Below are 18,283 nucleotides of genomic sequence, written 5' to 3'. Positions count from 1 at the left end.
ATGATAGGAGAAAAAGAAAGGTGGTCAAGGTTAAGGCTGAGAGGGAAAGAGTGCAGACAGAAGGACAGGGCGGGAGGGGAGAACTTATGGTGACAACAGGGCACTAGTACTAAAACATGATTGGGGACTAATAAGCATATGTGATACCATCATATACAGTGACTTCACAGGAAGAGACATTACACCCCTATAATATCCCATATGTAAAAGGGTTAGGTCTACTTTACAGCCAACGCTAAGATACTATACATCTAAGAATGTAAATATAGAGAAGCCCATGGCTGCTTACTATCTCTAAGAGGGAGAGTCGAGTGTAGAGGAGTCTGTACTCGGCCCAGTTTGCACAGCCATAGTAGGCCGGCCGCCAGAACGTCAGAGGCAAATGACCCCAGCCACATGGGCATGGCCCAGTAGCCCCTGCTTGTCCCATATCCCACCAAACGGGTGTCAACGTCATGGGTATCATATGATTACTATTATTAAGAAGACAGCAAAAGTGGGTACTAGAAAAGGAAAAGCCAGGCATATTTTGCATACAAAGCTGGGATGGGACATGAGAGTGTTGGACTAAGGGAGGTGAGCAAATAGGCAAGCAAATGTAAAGCTAGAGAAGGGAGGGCGGAGAGAAAAAGAGAAGGAAAAGGACTTGGGAACAGGAGAGATGAGAGAGAGAAATATAGGAACGACAGAAGAAGGCTAGAAGATGCAGGCATAGAGAAACTCGGCTCGCGGAGAAAAGTGAATAACAAAGGTATGGACGGAGGAGGAAAGAATGGGTCAGATGGGAAAAGAGTGATACATTGGTGTAGGCAGGAGAAAAAAGAAGGAGAATCATAGAGGCGGGTAGGGGTTAAAATATTGAGAATGGTGTTGAGTCGGAGTGGGAAGAAGGCGAGAGAGAGAGAGACGGCTGAAGAATCAATGAAACAAGAAAGACGGAGAGAAAAATAAAGAGGAAGAAAATGGGCAGAGCTGGAAAAGAGGAGGCAAGAGAATGGGATGGAGAAAAATGTTAAAGGTAAGACGAGACGCTGCGGGATGAGGAGGATAGGGAAGAAAGACATAGGGACTGAGAAATTGAGAGAGGAAAATAAAATCAGAGGTTAATGGGGTGATAAAGAAAGGGACGTGTTGATAGGGAAAATACAAAAGGGAGAAAGAGATGTGCCGAGAAGAGGGAAGGGTTTGATACGAAGAGAGTGAGAAAGACAGTGCAGTATGCGATGCAAGCAGAATAAGTGCCCACCCCAAATCACTCCTCTGCCTCTCCCCAGTGGCAGCTGTGGGCGCCAAACTCTCACCAAAAGTTTTTGAGTCTGGAACTTTTTTTCTTTTTACAAACTCAGACCTGGATAAAATCCAATTATTTGAAAACAAAATAATGCAGTCGCACACGAACGTGAAAAGAACATTCTTAGAATCAGTTTGAAGTCATTGTCACTTTTTAAAAATCACATATGACTTTCGTTTGTGTATTAGTAACCAAGCTTAGAAATGGTTCGAAGAAGCAACGATTTTAACCAAAAGTTTGTACATTGGTAATTATATTTTAATCGTTAGAATGAAATGTGCTGGGTGCATTTTATTTTTAAAGAGTTAACCTCTCGCTATTTCTTTCTCACGTTAGCATCTCTTTAAGCTAGAAAAGCACTGACGGCCCTCCGTTTAAGAGGTAGAAAGGTAACCTCGGGTGTAGCACGGACACGAGGAAGGTGCAGTGGGGTGAAAACGTCCGGAGGTCACATTCATGTGCAGGCGATGCCACGCACTGAAAACAACAGCTGATCAGCGGCGTGTGCGGCACAAGGTCCCACCACAAACACCTTCATCTCAGGCTGCTGGTGGGGGCAGAATCCAACCTCTGAAAACAGTAGAGACTGTACACCCTCATCCACCCTGACTTGTGTCAGGCTGGCAGGCGAAGGGTAAGAAGAGGATGGGGGAGGAGTGGAGAAAATTGGGGCAGAAGTGGAGTGTGCAGGAGAGACTTGAATGGAGACAATTAGCCTGTCCTGAGCTGCTCCTGGCAAGCTTTAGGCAGCCGAGATGCCGGGAACTGTTGTGGACGACGGGGAAACAGTGAACAGCGCCAGGTCTCATACAACCCATTTACGCACGGGTATTTCACGTCAGGGACTCTGCCACAGCTCTGCCAGTGCACCTCAAGCCTCCGGGTGGCACAAGCTGGTGTTCAGGAAGGGACCTCCCTCCGGCTCTGCTGGTGCACCTCAAGCCTCCCCCGGGGCACAAGCTAATATTCAGGAAGGGACTCCCTCCGGCTCTGCCGGTGCACCTCAAGCCTCCGGGTGCCACAAGCTGGTATTCAGGAAGGGACTCCCTCCGGCTCTGCCAGTGCACTTTCACTTTGCCCTGTAGCACACTTTGCCAATCATTCACTGAGGCTCAGCCCTCCCAAAGTGCCGCAGTTTTACATCATGTACATGTCTATCCCAACTGTCCGACACACACAGCTCTGCCAGTGCACCCCCGGTTATGACTTGAAGCACAACCTGCTTTTCAAGATTGAGACCCTCAGAGAGCTCTGCAAGTGCACCCCACCTCAAAGCATCCTGCTGTCCCTGCACTGAGACACACAGCTGAGAGACGGTGCACAGCCCTCATGGCCACTACTGCCGCCGACTCCACTCCCATGTTAAGCTCATGTATGATTCACAGATCATGTTTACCTTGACTCCTTGTGTAAATTCCCAGTCCGTGGTACACGTGATGTCCAAGGTATGTGCGTCATATCGACCAACCACTTGACCCCATGTACCCACATATCATCAGTAGAGGGTCGATGCAGCATTTCGCGAGACTCCTGTTTCTCTGCAAACCACCATCAGCACACATCATACCATGCAGACGGATGATGCAACTGCGCCCTTTACCACAAATGAGGGTGATGCCTTCAACTAGCCCTCGCTCAACATCATGGCCTCTGGGGCACAGCGCAATTTTTGGATTCCTGTTCCACGGGTGTTGGATCCATACCATAGGTCCTCTTCCCAGCTAACCAGGTCTTAACGCCAAGTCCACCCAGGCACTCATACTGCTTTGCCATTGGACAGCAACCCCGCCTAGTCTCCTCTACACAGATGTCACCATCCCAGGGCTCAATTTCTCACACCATCTTCGACCTGTTGTCTCTCCAACACCTTTACCACCCTTGGCGTCCAGGGAGTGTCAACCACATGTGTGGGGTGGCTCAGGACGGATGTGCAACATGGAAAAGTTTTTTTTTTGTTTTCCCACAGATGACGTTGAGACATGGCCTTGTGCCCATGGAGCTGTTCCTCTGCAACACTGGGGCAGTGTAGCCTAAGCAACACTGGGGCAGTGTAGCCGGCAGGGACAACCATCTTCAAGCACACAGTGGCTTCTTGATGGTCACAATGGATTTGCAATACAAACACCTGGTGGTGGTGTGTCCGGGAAGGATAACAAAAGATAGAGGCATAGTGTGGATGTTGGCTTTTTACTGCACATACCATTCATTTTACCACACTGAGAAATTAGACAATGCGGCAGGTGATGACAAAACAAGCATTGTCTCAGCCAGTAGGTTTCACCTATGCAAGATCTATTGACTTTGTCATTTTTTTTTTACAAGTTGCAGTGTAGCCCAAGTTGCTGTGCAACATGGCTTACTGTTAAAAAAGTGCTGTGACGTGGCCAGTGTTGACTTCATAATTTATTTTTTCCCCTTTAAGCCATGTTGCATCACAGCTGGCACTGCTGTGCAACATATACAACAGCTCCGAGGCTGGGAGACAATTACCACAAGGTGGAAGGGTTGGTTTGTGAGAACTGGATAGTGGGGAAAACAATGGATGAAACAATGGACGGAGGGAGGAGGTAGAATTAGACAACCCACATGGGTGGAGGGACTCGCACAGCTAACAAAAAAATGCCTATAATGCATAAATACAGTAGTACTTGCAACAAAGTCTGTCAAACAGGCAGAGATCATAAAAAGTATGAAGAAGCACAGATAACAAGAGGAGGCATCAAAGCATAAATACAGTGGAAGAAGAGGCACAGATAAGAAAAAATGCAGTAGCAGAATGTGCTTGTTAAACGAAAAAAGTAACTACAGCAATGAAAGTAACTCCAGCAGATTGACACTCCAAACGGAAGCTGTACTTGGTCCATGCTTCAGAGAAAAGACAAACACACAAAGAGAGTCTGGAAACCAACAAGAAATCACATGTTTTAACCAATGAAAAGCAAGGAACTGAAAATACAAGAAGGCCAACAAATGATAAGTAATGGGTAGGCAGTAAGCCTCCATTTAAAAAAAGTTTATTTACAAGAGATTTCGCAAGCGCTGTGCATGCAAAACCTAAAAAGGAATGAGAATGAGGGTGGCCTCTCTCCCTGCTGTGTTATGGGTGGGCACTCTCCCTCTCCTTCATAAACAACAACAACAAAAACATAATAATAATAAATGCATCACAAAAGGGAGGCAAACCACAGAGACCTACAAATTGAACATTTTCTGTGTTGAGACTCACCCCTTTTCGTCAATGCGATTATGTCATGGCACCCTTCTCCAAAACCATAGAGAGGAAAGGAGCAGAGCGGCCCAAGAATGGTGACAGAAGGGAAACGTACGGAGATTTCATCCCAGACAGACACCCAGGCAAAGCATGCACTGTTAAGTATCCTACCATAAAATAGTCTAGATTAAAGACAGCACCATGATGTTTTGAGGCTGGTGTGAATTCTGGTGTCATACAAGCTGTTAGTGCCCGCTGGGCCAGAAGAGCATGGCCCAGTGGGGTCACTCCTCTATCCTTTGCCGCCAAACCCAGAGTTATCAGGTGAAGAGGCAAACCCTGACCAGAAGCAGGATGTTTTCCCCAAGACTCACCTTTGTACCATCTGTAAATAGGAGCCTGTTGAGGGGCTGGGAATGGGCAAAGGATTTGTCCGATTAGGATTACAGTTAGTCCCTGGCACCCTCAAAAACAGTGGCCCACATTCCCGGATCATCCCTTTCAAGGATAACCATTTGGTAAGTCTCATTGAACTCCTTTTTAGAGAAAAGTTTGGTAAATTAAGCATTTTAGAGCTTATAGGGCCTGTAGCATTGGTGAAAATTAGAAGCATTGCATTTTGGCTGGGCTGGCGAGGTGAAATAAAATGGTTCATGGGCCACAAAACCTGATTTGGCTAGGGTTACTATCTAACATTACAAAAACGGCCCAGCCGAAAGGAAAAGAAACTCCCACAGGATGGACAAGGAAAAAGGATTTTCCTTTTAGAAAAACCCTCACCCGCCAGGGTTACTCTTGGGTGACATGCTTCATCATTGTGTTTCCTCCAGTTGCACTACGGAACGGGGCGTGCTACGACCGACGAAATACGTGGGAGCACTGATGTAGTCACGTCAATGTGAATCAAAAGAGGGACAGGAGTGGTGGGGTCTTGGACAAGGTAAAAATACCTGCCTCCTAGTTGTTCCAATGTTTTAATAGATCTCCTGGAGACAGTAGGGTTAAAAAGGGGCTATGGAAGTTGGGTATACCATGTACCTACCTTGCAGGTCTACATGTTTCGGAGCCTTACCCCTAGGCTCCTCTTCAGGACCAAGATTGACTCCCTGGTTCCACTCCTTGTATAACTGCCATTAGTGTAAGCATAATTAATACATGCTACACTACATGCTAGGATTACCATCTAGTTATTTTTACTGGCATAAGCATTATTTTACCATCCTGGCAGACATGAAAATGAAGTATGAGCTTTAAACAGTAAATGTAAGGCAAAAGCGCTTTAAAATGTGTTATTGACCCAGTTATTTACTGTTTAACTTTATTAGTCCAAGTCCAGTTTTCCTAGTTCCAGTCCTTGCCAAAAAGTTCATCACCCCAGCTTGGGGTTATCTGAGTGGGTATCTCCCTTATCCCGACTAGAGTAACAGGGTGCAAACCGACTGCCAACTAGAGAACCCATTTCTAACACTTTGCAATTGCTTGTGGTTCAAATGCTGGACGTACAGGCCTGGCAGATGACCATAAACACTGTTTGCTGTAGTGGGATGATCTGTATTACACCTTCCTCTTTAGCTGAGGTCCTTCCTAGGATGTTGCATGCCTTTAATCCTGAGTGCTGAGGATGTCCTGCCAGCACTTCCTTGTGTCCCAGCCCATCCTGTTGATGATCAAGACTGTAGTGCACTTCCAGGTGGTGTCCTGCCAGATGTCCATTCTAGCCTTGTGAGCCATCTGTTGAGCTGCAGACCCAAAGACCTGAAGACATTTTCAAGAAACAAGTCTCCATTGAAAATTAATTTCTTCCGTCATGAAGGTGGTGACCCTCTTGTTTCTCCCTCCAGCCACTTCTTTGTTTTTACATGGTCAAACCTGGACTGACATGTCTGAGAGATTGAAAGGTGCTGCGATACCACTGAAAGGGACAAGTTCCCATGAAAGGCAATGTGTTGAATGCCTTGCATTGGCAGGAATGGCATGGGTGCAGGTGGTAAGCTATGTGAGCTCCACATGGTATTCCTCAGCGATGCCCAGGATAGAATCTTGCAATACTGTTGTCACACCGGCCATTTTCTTTAGGACAGCAGATCTCCATGTCTATGATTGCTTCTAAGTAAAGCAATCTTTTTTTTAATGCAACCTGTTTTCCCTAAAGGAAAATGGGATGCATCTAAAAAAAAAGAGGAAAAGATTTCATTTCATTTTTTCAAGAGTAGGCAGTGGTCCACGGAACCATTGCCTGCTCTTACAAAATAAATATATTTTTAATTCTCAAACAGGAAGAGTCCGATGAGGACCCCTTTACATTTGCAAATAGCTTACCACAAACTTCAAGGTTTTGGTAAAATGTGAATGTTTGTGACCCCATTTTGGTTGAGAAACATTGTACATAGCAGTGTTAATCAATATTTGGAAGGGAGGCCCTAGACATGTCCCTTCCAAATGCTTTGTTCCAAACCTGCATCTCCACCCCATACGCACCAGATCATCTTGTGAGTCTGACTGTGGTTCTGGAGTTCTGCATTTATGAATACAACACCTGAGGATCGTAGGTGTGGATCTAGGACCACAGACTCTGGATCACAGAACATTGAGTTTGTAGGGCCAGCAGATCCAGTCAAAGACCAGCCGTTAAGGTGTTCACAATGACACCTATGCGTCATCAATGCACACACACTGTGACGCGCCTCCAGGCAGGTCAGGCAGCTGAGACGTTGCACTGTGGGTCCACAGCTTCGATTGTTACCATATTTTAACATCACAATACTGTGTGACACTCACATCTAACATGTTGCATGGTATGTGCATAGTAATGATTGTTATTATTCAAACAATCAGTCAGTTTGTTGAGCGCGCTATTCACCTGGTAGGGTCTCAAGGCGCGGGGGGAGGAGTGCTACTGCTCGAAGAGCCAGGTCTTGAGGTGCTTTCTGAAAGATAGGAGGTCCTGGGTCTTGCACAAGTTGGTGGGGGAGGGAGTTTCAGGTTTTGGCGGCGAGGTGGGAGAAGGACCTGCAGCCGGATGTGGTGCAGTGAATGCGAGGGACTGTTGCAAGGGTGAGGTCGGCGAAGCGGAGCTAGCGTTTTGGGATGTGGAAGTTAAGTCGATCATTGAGGTAGGCTGGTCCGGTGTTGTGGAGGGCTTTGTGAGCGTGGATAAGGATTTTGAAGATGATCCTTTTGTTGATGGGGAGCCAGTGAAGGTCTCTGAGGTGGCCTGAGATGTGTTTGTGGCAAGGGAGGTTGAGGATGAGACGTGCTGAGGCGTTCTGGGTGCGCTGGAGTTTTCTCTGGAGCTTGGCCTTAGTTCCTGCATAGAGGGTGTTGCTGTTGTCCAGTCTGCTGGTGACAAGGATGTGGGTGACCACTCTTCTGGTGTTGAAGCATGAGGACGATATGGCGTTGACTTGCTGGGTCATGGCGAGAGAAGAGTCGAGAATGAAGCCGAGATTGCGTTGTGGGGGGTAGTTGTCAGGGGCGGCCCCAGGGTGGCCGGCCACCAGGAGTCATCCCATGCTGACTTGTTGGGTCTGAAGATGATAATTTCGTTTTTTTCTGAGTTCAGCTTGAAGTGGCTTGCTGTCATCCAGTTAGCGATGGCGAGAAGTCCGGTGTGGAGTTTGTCCTTGGCAGTTGTTGGGTTCCTTGTGAGGGAGAGGATGAGCTGGGTGTCGTCAGCGTAGGATATTATGTTGAGTCCGTGGGGTCGGACGATGCTGGCGAGCGGAGCCATGTAGATATTGAAGAGGGTGGGGCTGAGTGAGGATCCCTGGGGGATTCCACATATGGACTTGGTGGCCTGTGACCGGAATGGGGGGAGGCGAACTCTGTGTGTTCTTTTGGAGAGAAAGGAGGGGAGCCAGTCCAGGACTTTGTGGCGAATTCCAGCACTGAAGAGGTGTGTGCAGAGGGTTTGGTGGCATACGGTGTCGAATGCTGCAGAAAGGTCGAGAACTATGCGGGCCACGGTTTCACCTTTGTCAAGCCTGGTCCTGATGTTGTCGGTGCAGGCGATGGGAGCGGTCTCAGTGCTGTGGTTTTTGCGGAATCCAGACTGGGAGACATTGAGCAGGCCGTTGTCCTCTAGGAAGCGGGAGAGCTGGTTGTTGGCTATCTTCTCTATGACATTCGGTGGGAAGGGGTGTAGGGAGATAGGTCGTAGTTTTTGAGGTCTTCGGGTCGGCTTTGGGTTTCTTGAGCAAGGCGTTGACTTCTGCATGTTTCCAGCTTTCCGGAAACAGAGCGGTCTCGAAGAAGTTGTTGATGATAGTCCAGAGCTGGGGAGCGATGATTTGGCTGGCCTTATGGAAGACGTGGTGAGGGCATGGGTCAAATTGATGCCAGATTAAATTTAAATTGATGCCAGATGAATTAAAGAATTAAATTCAAATTGATGCCAGATTCATGCCAATACTACCACTCCTGTTTCAACGTGGGGTAACATTTTCTTTCTGAGGATCACTCTGCCCTTTGTGATCAAATTTTGTGGTGGTAGTTTATTTCAGCCCTGTAAGCAAACTGTACCAGCCAGCTAGAAATTCATAACATGAAATCCTGCGTACATACCAACCTCTCTCATTCAGACGGGAGGCTCCAATTTAAAGGCTAGCCTCCCGATTCATGCTTGCAGAAACCCAGCCCAGATTGCCGAATTGTGATCTGCTTAAAACTGAACACTTTGGCCTTAATTCTTGGAGGGGGGGAATTAGAGCATGTGACAACCCTAGACATTTAGTATTTTTTTTTTTTTAAATACATTTTTTATTGTTTGCAGAGAGAAAAGAACAAAAGTGGCAGCATGCCACTTAATGAGCAGTCATACAGCTTCATGAAAACATTGTCAACATTGCAGTGGAAGCAGGCATTAGTGGCCCATTTCCCCCTTCCATCCTCCCTCCCCCCTCTCAAATGCATTTGGTTCCATATTGTTCGATTGATGAAAGAAAATACCAGCACACACCCCATTCCACGTCTCAGGAGCATGCATAAGTATTTATGACTGTTTACCCCATTCTTCTGCCTCGTGGGATGACGACACATCCAGCTAATATTACTCCAACCACTTGCCCTATATACTTAGGAATTTCCATGGACAACCTCGACCAGCCTACATAACTTTTTCAGCTGTCATGTACATGTCGATGCCCCTCCTCCCTTCCTGCAACGTGGGGCACTCTCCAGACCCCCAGCGCCTGGCTGGCAACAACCAATCCAAAGTTACGCAATAGGAGTTGGGTCCTGGGGAGGTAAACATCGTTTGGTATCCCCAGAAGGATGAATTTAGGATCTTGAGGGTTTGGTGTGTACAGTACTTTGCTGATCTCCCCGATAATTGCCGTCCAGTAGCCCTGTATGCGTGGACAGTCCCAAAACGTATGAAAAAAAGAGCCCATAGTATTGAAATACCATATACACTAAGGGTCCTGGGCCCTCCCCATACTATGGAGGCGGCTTCTGTCTTAATACACCCTGTGGAGTAACTGGAATTGAACCAGACATAGTCTGGATTTGATGGCCACCTCTCTTGGATGCATTAGGGCTGCCCCCCAATCAATGTCTTCCAGTTCTCCCACCTCCCGCATCCACTTCTCCCTAAGCCCTTCCAGGTTGTCTGGCATATTATTGTTGAGAGTTTTGTATGTATATGAGGTCGCCCCCTTCCCTAGTTCGTCCATTAACACTCTTCCCTCCAGGGAGGCATAGTCCAGAACGCCTTTCCCAGGGAGCCCGTGTGTCTTCTAGGCATGTCATATTTGAGTGTATTTCAGGAATTGACTTTGGTGCATGGCATATTCGCGCTGAAGTGAGGTGAATGTCATAATATCTCTTCCCTCGAACAGGTCTCCAGGCTGGAGATCGCATGCCCTGAAGCCCCATAGATTACGTAGTTAAAGCAGCCAGCAGCCCTCCCTCAACTGTGTTTCTCTCGTAGGCCTGACATACCATCCAATGGCTTTTTTTTCTCTTTCCCAGGCTTCAATCGCCACTTGGGTGGGTGGGAAAAGGCGCTGTACCCCCGACCCCCATAGAGATAGTGTAAATAGGACTATGTGGTCCACGGCGACTGTTCCAAATGAAACGTTGGATGAACAGGAGGGGCAAAGACCCAATTGTTAACATTAGTTAGGTGGGACGCCCAGTAATAGGGACGCATGTCTAGAAGGGTAATACTGCCGTTCTACTGGTTGAGTTGCAGAGTTTTAAGAGCCACCTAAGGATGCCGTCCATCCCAGAGGAGGATCTGCAGATCTTCAATCACTGCAAAATTGTCTGGGGAAAAGAAAGTGTACTGTGTGTGCTGTACAGTGTAAAGAAGCTTGGACACAGAGCTCATCTTAAACATGGCCGCTCTCCCCAAGAGTGTGAGAGTCAGTTCCCTCAGCCTTCTTTTGTCCTCGAAAGAGGCCCATATCACTCTCCCAAGATTATGCTTGAGACAGGTAGCCCTGTTGAATGTTAGGAAGATGCCAAGCTGACAACTGTTAGGGGGGGGGGGGCATCTCCATCCCTCTCTGTGGGAGATAGAGTATTGACTTATCCCAATTAATATGGCAGACAGAGTGGCTCTGACATCTGGGAGAAAGGGCGGTAGGGTGTGGTTAAAAACAACAATATATCATCCGCCTATAGTGAGATTTTCTCAGTGGTATCACTGCCCGGGACTGAAAAAACACCTATTCCCGGAAGCATCTTAAATTTGCATGGCAAAGTCTCAATAGTCAGGGCAAAAAGCAGCAGCGACAGGGGGCAACCCTGTCTCATGCCTCTGCCAATGGGGAATTCTGTCGATACTACGCCGTTTACTTTCACCGTGGGTACAGGGGCAAACATTATATACCTGAGTGTTTGAAGTTGATCTGTGAATTATTGTTTCTGTATCATCCAAGTAATACAAATACTGGATACATAAATGAATGAATTACTGTGGCAGTAGATATTCATACATGAGGAGTGCTCCGCTATTTTGTATTTTCGATATAGAAGGTTTGCTCTGTGAGAATTCTTGTTAGGCGGTCTCAAGAAACATAAGGCTTGATTTAATTTTTGTTGGTCAGCCCGTCCTCGGCCAGGGTAATGGAGTAAATTACTCCATTGCTTTGATGGAGGGCCAGCCTGCCAAATTCTGAAATGCTTGGCGGACAAGAACCTTGTCAAGATCACTCCTATTGCATTTTCACTTAGCCGGGCACAAATAACGGAGCTGTATGGCAAAGTTACAATTGTTTTTAACTTTAAAAAAAAAATCCCAAAGAAAGATTTTCTTTTTGAAAATAAGTATAAACAATGCCCCACTGCCATGGGAGTTTCCTCCCATGGCAAGGGTGGTATTGCACACTTTTCATTGCTCTGTACTACCATTTTTTTCCTGGCAGTGATGTGCATTGAAAAACAGGTGTATATCCAGTCATCTAAGTTAGGTGGGTGAACGTATAACCAAATCTCCAAAGGCCATTACTCCATTGGGCCGTTGAAGAAGTTTCACCACTCTGGAAAAGGAGTAGTCTCCAAAGTTGTCACACTATGGTCCACACGAATCAAAATTGGGCGAACAAGACATATTCTTGGCAGGGAGAGAACTCCGTCACAACGGAGTTCCCTCTCCACCAACATTTAAATTGGGCTCATAGTATTTTGCTTAGCCAACTGTAATTTGGTATGCGTTTGCAATTTTATGACTGTGTGTCTAACAGTTGACTTGTGGGAACTCTTACACTCAGTTCAGTGGGCCTGAGCTTGTTATAGTGACAAGCCAATGATAACAACTAAAGGCTTGATTGGTGTGCAAGGAAATGTTATGGCCAGTCCCAGGTCTGGCCTGTTTATTAGGAAAAGTTATTACAGAGGAAGTAGGCGCGGACTATTTATTGTGAAAGCATATGGTAAAGCCAATAGGCATCTAACAGTTGATTGTTATCACTATATGTTACATGCCATAAAAGGGTATATTGTTACATGTAATTTCACATATTGCTGTGATATGCAAGGGTTTTGATGCTGGGCACAAGGTCTGACAAACCTTGGGAGTGGAATCTCACTGTGGTCATTCTTGTTAGGCCATAGTGAGAGGGGTTGCGTATTGTTTTGCCAACTTTAAAATCGTACATATTTATAGTTCTATAAATGTATGCTTGATGGTTGCCAGCCAAATCATTGAAGGTTTTTTCGCACTTTCACTCTCGATCACACATAGACATGAACATATCTCAGCAGCCTGGTTTACGTATCCAGCTTATCACTCTCACAACCCCATTATGGTGTTTAAAAAAGTATTCCTGTTAATTGTTGAGTAGGCAATCCGCTGGTATGAGAGATGAAAACGTCATGTTGCATAATGTAAGATAAAAGTATATACATTACTTGAAGAGCCCACCATATATTATACCGACCATTGTTATTGCCTGTAGATGCTGAAAGAGATGTTCTACAATTGTGCTAATTACATGTTCCTCCTTGCTCTGCGAGCCTGTGCCTTCTATTGACCAACTTTTGTTCACGAGTTTTAGGAGAATCTAAAAGCCATTTGTTGACAAACATCTGATTGTACGCTTGATTGCACAAACACACTATAAAGCACCACTGCTTGCTCTCTGTCGTCTCTTGTATAAACTGGTTAATAATATTTGTACAACATGCACATAAAGAATATAATGTTATAGTTAAAAATACTCAATAAAAAGATGTTTAAAAATAAAGTATCAGGCTTATAATGGATTGCGCTTGAGCTTTCTGTGGCACACACATCACACTTAAATGCTGTTAAAATGTTATAGATAAAAAGATCATTTGTGAGGCTCTATTAGACAAAGGGCACACTGGTCCTGCTTGTGCCATGGCCAACTTTAAATAGGTGCGCCCAGTTAAAAAGAACGCACTGCAAGAACGCACTGCCCCAGGGCAGAAACAAACTTGCGCTGCCCTAGGGCAGCGCATTCAAGTGAAAAATGTAGCGGTTGCTTCAAAGCCACTCCGTGTTTCACAGTGCAGGCAGCAACCCGCTGGCACAAGGAAGAGGGGAGAGAGTGCAGGCAGGTGCAATTAGCGGCTGCATGTGCCTGCAAGGGGAATGTCTTGGGGGGATCAATGGAAACCATTTTCTCCCCTCCAGGAGGCTGCCTTCAGGAGGCGCACTGTCTGGCACCTCTGAAGGGCACGTTCTGCACCTGTGTCTGCCATGATTTGCACTTCAGCATTTCCAATGTGCATGTTACAAAATTAACCTTTCTCTGTGGCCACAACTTGTTTCTCATCCTGAGTTTCTACCGGTCAAATAATTGAAAAAATATTGTCTTCAATAAAATTATCCTCACTGCTCGTTTTACTCACTCTAACTGGTGCCCTACTACTCCTGCAAGTCCTTATAAAATGTCCTTTTTTTACATCTTTTGCATTTTTCCTTCATGCAGGACAATTAAGGCCACACTTGAAACACCCTGCAATAGTATCCAACATGCTCTCCTCGATTCCATCTTTGGGAGCAGTCTAATGTGACTTATCCAAAGCATTCACTCAGGCATGTCAAGCTTAATTATTTTCCCCACCCATGGATACAAGTTGCTGTAGTTCTTTGGCTCTCGTTACCATTTCTGCCAACTACTGCCTGGTGCACCACAGTAAATTCTCCTGTACCTTTTTAAAGTAACAGTTGTTGACAATCTGCTCTCATAGGTATTGATCCACACTGCTTTTGGAATAAAAAGTACTGGACAAGAACTTTAATGCTGCAACACACTCATCTATACTTTCCCAAGCGCCTGTTTTCGAGAGTAAAAATGATATCTTCTTACCACTTGTTCCATTCAAGTAATATAGTTCAAATCTTTTTATTGCGTCCACATGCTCATCCCAATTCTCCAAAATACTCCCTCTGTGGTTCTAATTCTGGTAGATGGTCAAATACCTTTTGTGCGTCTCTACCCAGGTAATTGTAGAGTAACACCAGTTTGCTCCTAGGTGTGTATCCTTTGGCATCCGTGGCCACCAAACAATTTCCATAAATCTAGAGCAAGTGCTTCCAATTTTGTACTGGCTTTCCAGGAGTGTGGTGAAAATATGGTGGCCGCGGCTCACCACTGTTACGAGCCACAGAAAATTCAATAACTACGATCCACAGCTGTGATGCTGCTAACTCGACCAATTTTCATATTACAGTTGCAAATTGCTGCTTATTTATATATAAAATGTTTTTGTGAAGAAAATCGTAACCAAAATTGTTAGCACAATACATTTCCAGTGGGTTATCTCTGATGCATGTTCTGTCTGACCAGTTACCTTTTTTTTTTGCTCTTATCACTGTTTGCAACTTCCTGGAGCAGATGTTTCTACTAATATCATAGGCGGGTTTACCTGGTTTGTTTCAAAATGTCAGAATGCATTTTTCACTACGTGTGTAACGCATGTCCATAGGTGTTCACTACGCATCATGTATGCCCCTCCCTGCGTTTGCCTTCCTCTGTCTGGTGCCTGATCTTGCCATCACAGGGTCTTGTCCATGTTTCTATGCCTTCTGCCACAGCAATTTTAAGCTTGGAAGATCTGCTGAAACGCATTGCAACAAAGCCATTGGCCGCGGTTCGGTGTTGGGTCTCCGCGTCAACAATGACTTGGATAGTGGGTTGGACCACCAAACTTCCAAAATAGCAGATACAGTCAAATTTACTCTTGTCACCAAAATCCTCTGACGGATGGGTGATTCCAGTTGGCTGGTCCTCTGTCGCACCCATGTGGACTCCAAGTCGCGTTCACTTGGAGGTTTAACATTCCTTCCCGTGGCCTGGTCCTCTCTCACTCCTGGGTGCTCTCCTTGTAGCACCACTTTTGGGTTTTAAAATCACCTCGCGACGGAGGTCTTTTGGTAGTACTGGAGAGGAATCCACATGTGTTGTTGGACCCAAAGTCTGGTGGTCAGCAGCGGGTTCTACATTTGATAGTGCCCACCCACAGGTGGTAAGTACCTGCATGCACGTCAATGTCTATTTGCACACTTCCCACTGCACCTGCTGCTAATGCTTGCAACATTGGGAGCACACTGCATTCACCCCATGGAGTAAACCTCACCAAACCTGCCCCATACAGGCCAAAGCACAAACAACACCCTTGGAACCATTTATTCTGAAGGACGTCTAGGAATTGGGTGCAAATTGGAGCACTTTACGAGCAAAACACTACATGAAAAAATCTGTCACATCACCCACGAACTGATTTAGGCCTCGCAAGTGGTAAGGAAAGCACTATATAAATGCCAACATTTTACAATGCAAAATCAATACAGGTCTTCATTTTTAAAACAAATGTAAAATTTATGTTATAAGTAGCATTTTATTTATTTGATAAAACAGTGCATTATACACTAGCAGAGGACACATTTTTCCAGAAAAATGTGTTCATGGCAAAACTATTTGACCAGCAAAATGCATTTTTTAAAACTGACTAATTGCTTGCAAGCCATTATGAATATCACTTTCAAAGCTAGATATCCTCCATTTTACAGTAACCTTCCCACCTCATCCTCCACCCCCTAATGCCCTTATTAATTATAAAAGAGAGGAGTTATTAGAGGCTTGGGTAGTGCCGACTGCCTGCAGCGAGGTCACTTCCTGCTCTTCCTCCTCACTTCCTGGTAGAAGACCTCCATAATTCAAGTGCTTGATCTCTGACATCACGTGCTACGTAAGCATTACATAGTTTCGCCAGTACATAACAAAGTGGATGGCCAGTGCTATGGGGCCCATGATAGATGTCAGAAGCCTGTCGTTTTTGAGCTTCAGAATTTTTAATTAATTAAGCGTCTGGATGAAAGTCAATTAAAAATGTGTAGACAGAATAAATCTCGCTAATATCCAAGTGGACTGGCTGATAGGGGAATCTGGAGTTTTCCCACCTGGCCAATGACTGCTTAAATGTTGATCGGATTTGGGAAGAATCAGTCTTAAATTGTGTGTGGCTGATTATGAATGACTGTTCCCCAGGCCTACCACCCTCTTTGCAAGCTGTGCGCCTTTTACACTTATTGACCAGCATGCTCCCCCATACTTTTTGAGCCAGAAATCAATAGGAAATGGATACAATAAACATTAAGACTAAGTAATACATTTTGGAATAAAAACAACAAGCCATCTCTGACGTTGAGTAAATATGATATTACTTAATTTCAACACCTTCAAAATCCATAAAAGCCAAAGGTCTGGTTATTTAAGGAAATTCGTTTCGTCCCATTCCAATATGGCTGCTTAGTGTGCTGACACTGGCCTTCCTTGGCTGCTTCCAATAGAGTTTATTTTCTGCCCTTCAAAAATAAACCTAATTTGTCCAGGGCGTCAATAGAAACGGATCTGATGGGGAGCTCCTGTTGCAAGCCAAATGCCGCAAACCTAGTGAGCCAGTCCAGGCCGCAACTCGCTCATCAAGAGAACACTGGTACCTGCCCTGCAGGTCTGCATGCTGTCATGTAAGGTAATAGTGGCACTTTGGGTTGCAATGGCTACTGTCTTCTCAACATGGGGAGGATCCATCCTGCGGATCATCGGCTATCTCTGCACGCTGCATTGGAATCAGAGAGGGAAGCTTGTCGTACATATTAGCATGAGTGAAGGACTAATCTCTTCACTGAATAAAACTATGCTGGCAGCGGCGTGGTAGGTAAGATGAGTTAACTATGACCTGTGCTCTGCAGGTCTTTGACAACTAGAAGATGATGATGATGAAAGCAATTTAAAGCGTGCACGGCTACTCCATGGAGGGTCCCGGCGTGATACTGCAAAGCCAAACCAATGATACAACAAAAGTTAGTCCTGCACAAACAGCCAAGTTTTACGTTTTTTCTTAAATACTGCCAAGTGCATATCCGACTGGCGGATATGCACACCTCCTGTGACTTTAATCAGAACCCATGTAGAAGGCTGATGTGAAAGGGACCTAGGAGTTGACCCGTCCAGCGGGTAGGTGGGAGCCCACTAGCTCAGGAGGCAGAGATGAGCATGAAGGGTGTTTGGCAATGGGTGCAGACCGTAAGCATGAGGATAACATTGTACAAGCAGTATAGGTGCAGAGGCCACTGGCTGCAATGAATGAACCGTCTGCGACGGAGTGGTGTCACGGCTGCGGGAAGTGACCCGTCCTGTGGGTCAGAGGACCACCACACCTGTGGCGTATGGCCCGGACAGCACCTTGTAGGCTATCTTGGTGTTGGTGATGGCGCCGTGCTTCTGGCGCAGGTGCAAGCGCAACTGGCTCTTGTGCCGGAAATGGAGGTCACACGCCTCGCACTGAAAAAAAGATAAAAGTCTGTGAGTCATGTGTTCGGGAACGAGTGGCAAAGACAGAGGCAATGAGGATACACAGATGACAGCAGAGAAGCACATGTTGGCCCTTATGGTCTTGCTATAGGTAATAGGTGTTACTATTACCCACATTTGTGTTACTTAAATAATCAACCTGGAGTTATTGGCTGCATTGGCCCTGCCTGGATTCAAACATATTGCTTGTAGATAACACTTGATATAAGCAGTGCCCGAAGTTTGAGCTGCTAAACAGACTCGTGGCCCACTCACAGTGTAGTGTCCTACGGTGTTGTATGATAGAAAAGGAACTCGCTGCCTCTGTCTGTAGGTGGCTCTTACGGTACATGGTGGTCTGACACTGAGTGGCACATGCTGTCACAATAAGTTCCTAAAAGTAAGTGGTGCTCATGGTATAGTGTCTCCTCGAAGAAGGCTTTGTTTCCTCTGGTAGTACAGGTCAGCGACTATAGCCTGAAGCAAGCACTGATCATATCCGTGGTACAATAT

General features: G+C 45.8%; 1 protein-coding gene across 6 annotated transcripts in view; it reads right to left on the bottom strand.

Annotated features, from left to right (window-relative positions):
* Nucleotides 1–15,795: 15,795 nt before the first annotated feature.
* Nucleotides 15,796–18,283, bottom strand: part of BCL6B (BCL6B transcription repressor) — a 53,605-nt gene continuing 51,117 nt past the window's right edge. For all 6 annotated transcript variants that reach the window (XM_069218752.1, XM_069218750.1, XM_069218748.1 and 3 more), the window contains one exon: nucleotides 15,796–17,761. In XM_069218752.1, the coding sequence (XP_069074853.1) occupies nucleotides 17,621–17,761 (141 nt within the window). In that variant the 3' untranslated portion in view covers nucleotides 15,796–17,620. The remainder of the gene's footprint in view (nucleotides 17,762–18,283) is intronic.

The sequence above is a fragment of the Pleurodeles waltl genome, chromosome 12, assembly GCF_031143425.1.
Source record: "Pleurodeles waltl isolate 20211129_DDA chromosome 12, aPleWal1.hap1.20221129, whole genome shotgun sequence".
In the NCBI taxonomy this organism is placed as follows: domain Eukaryota; kingdom Metazoa; phylum Chordata; class Amphibia; order Caudata; family Salamandridae; genus Pleurodeles; species Pleurodeles waltl.
The sequence above is the reverse complement of the archived record's forward strand: the minus strand, read 5'-3'. Positions and strand labels throughout refer to the sequence as shown.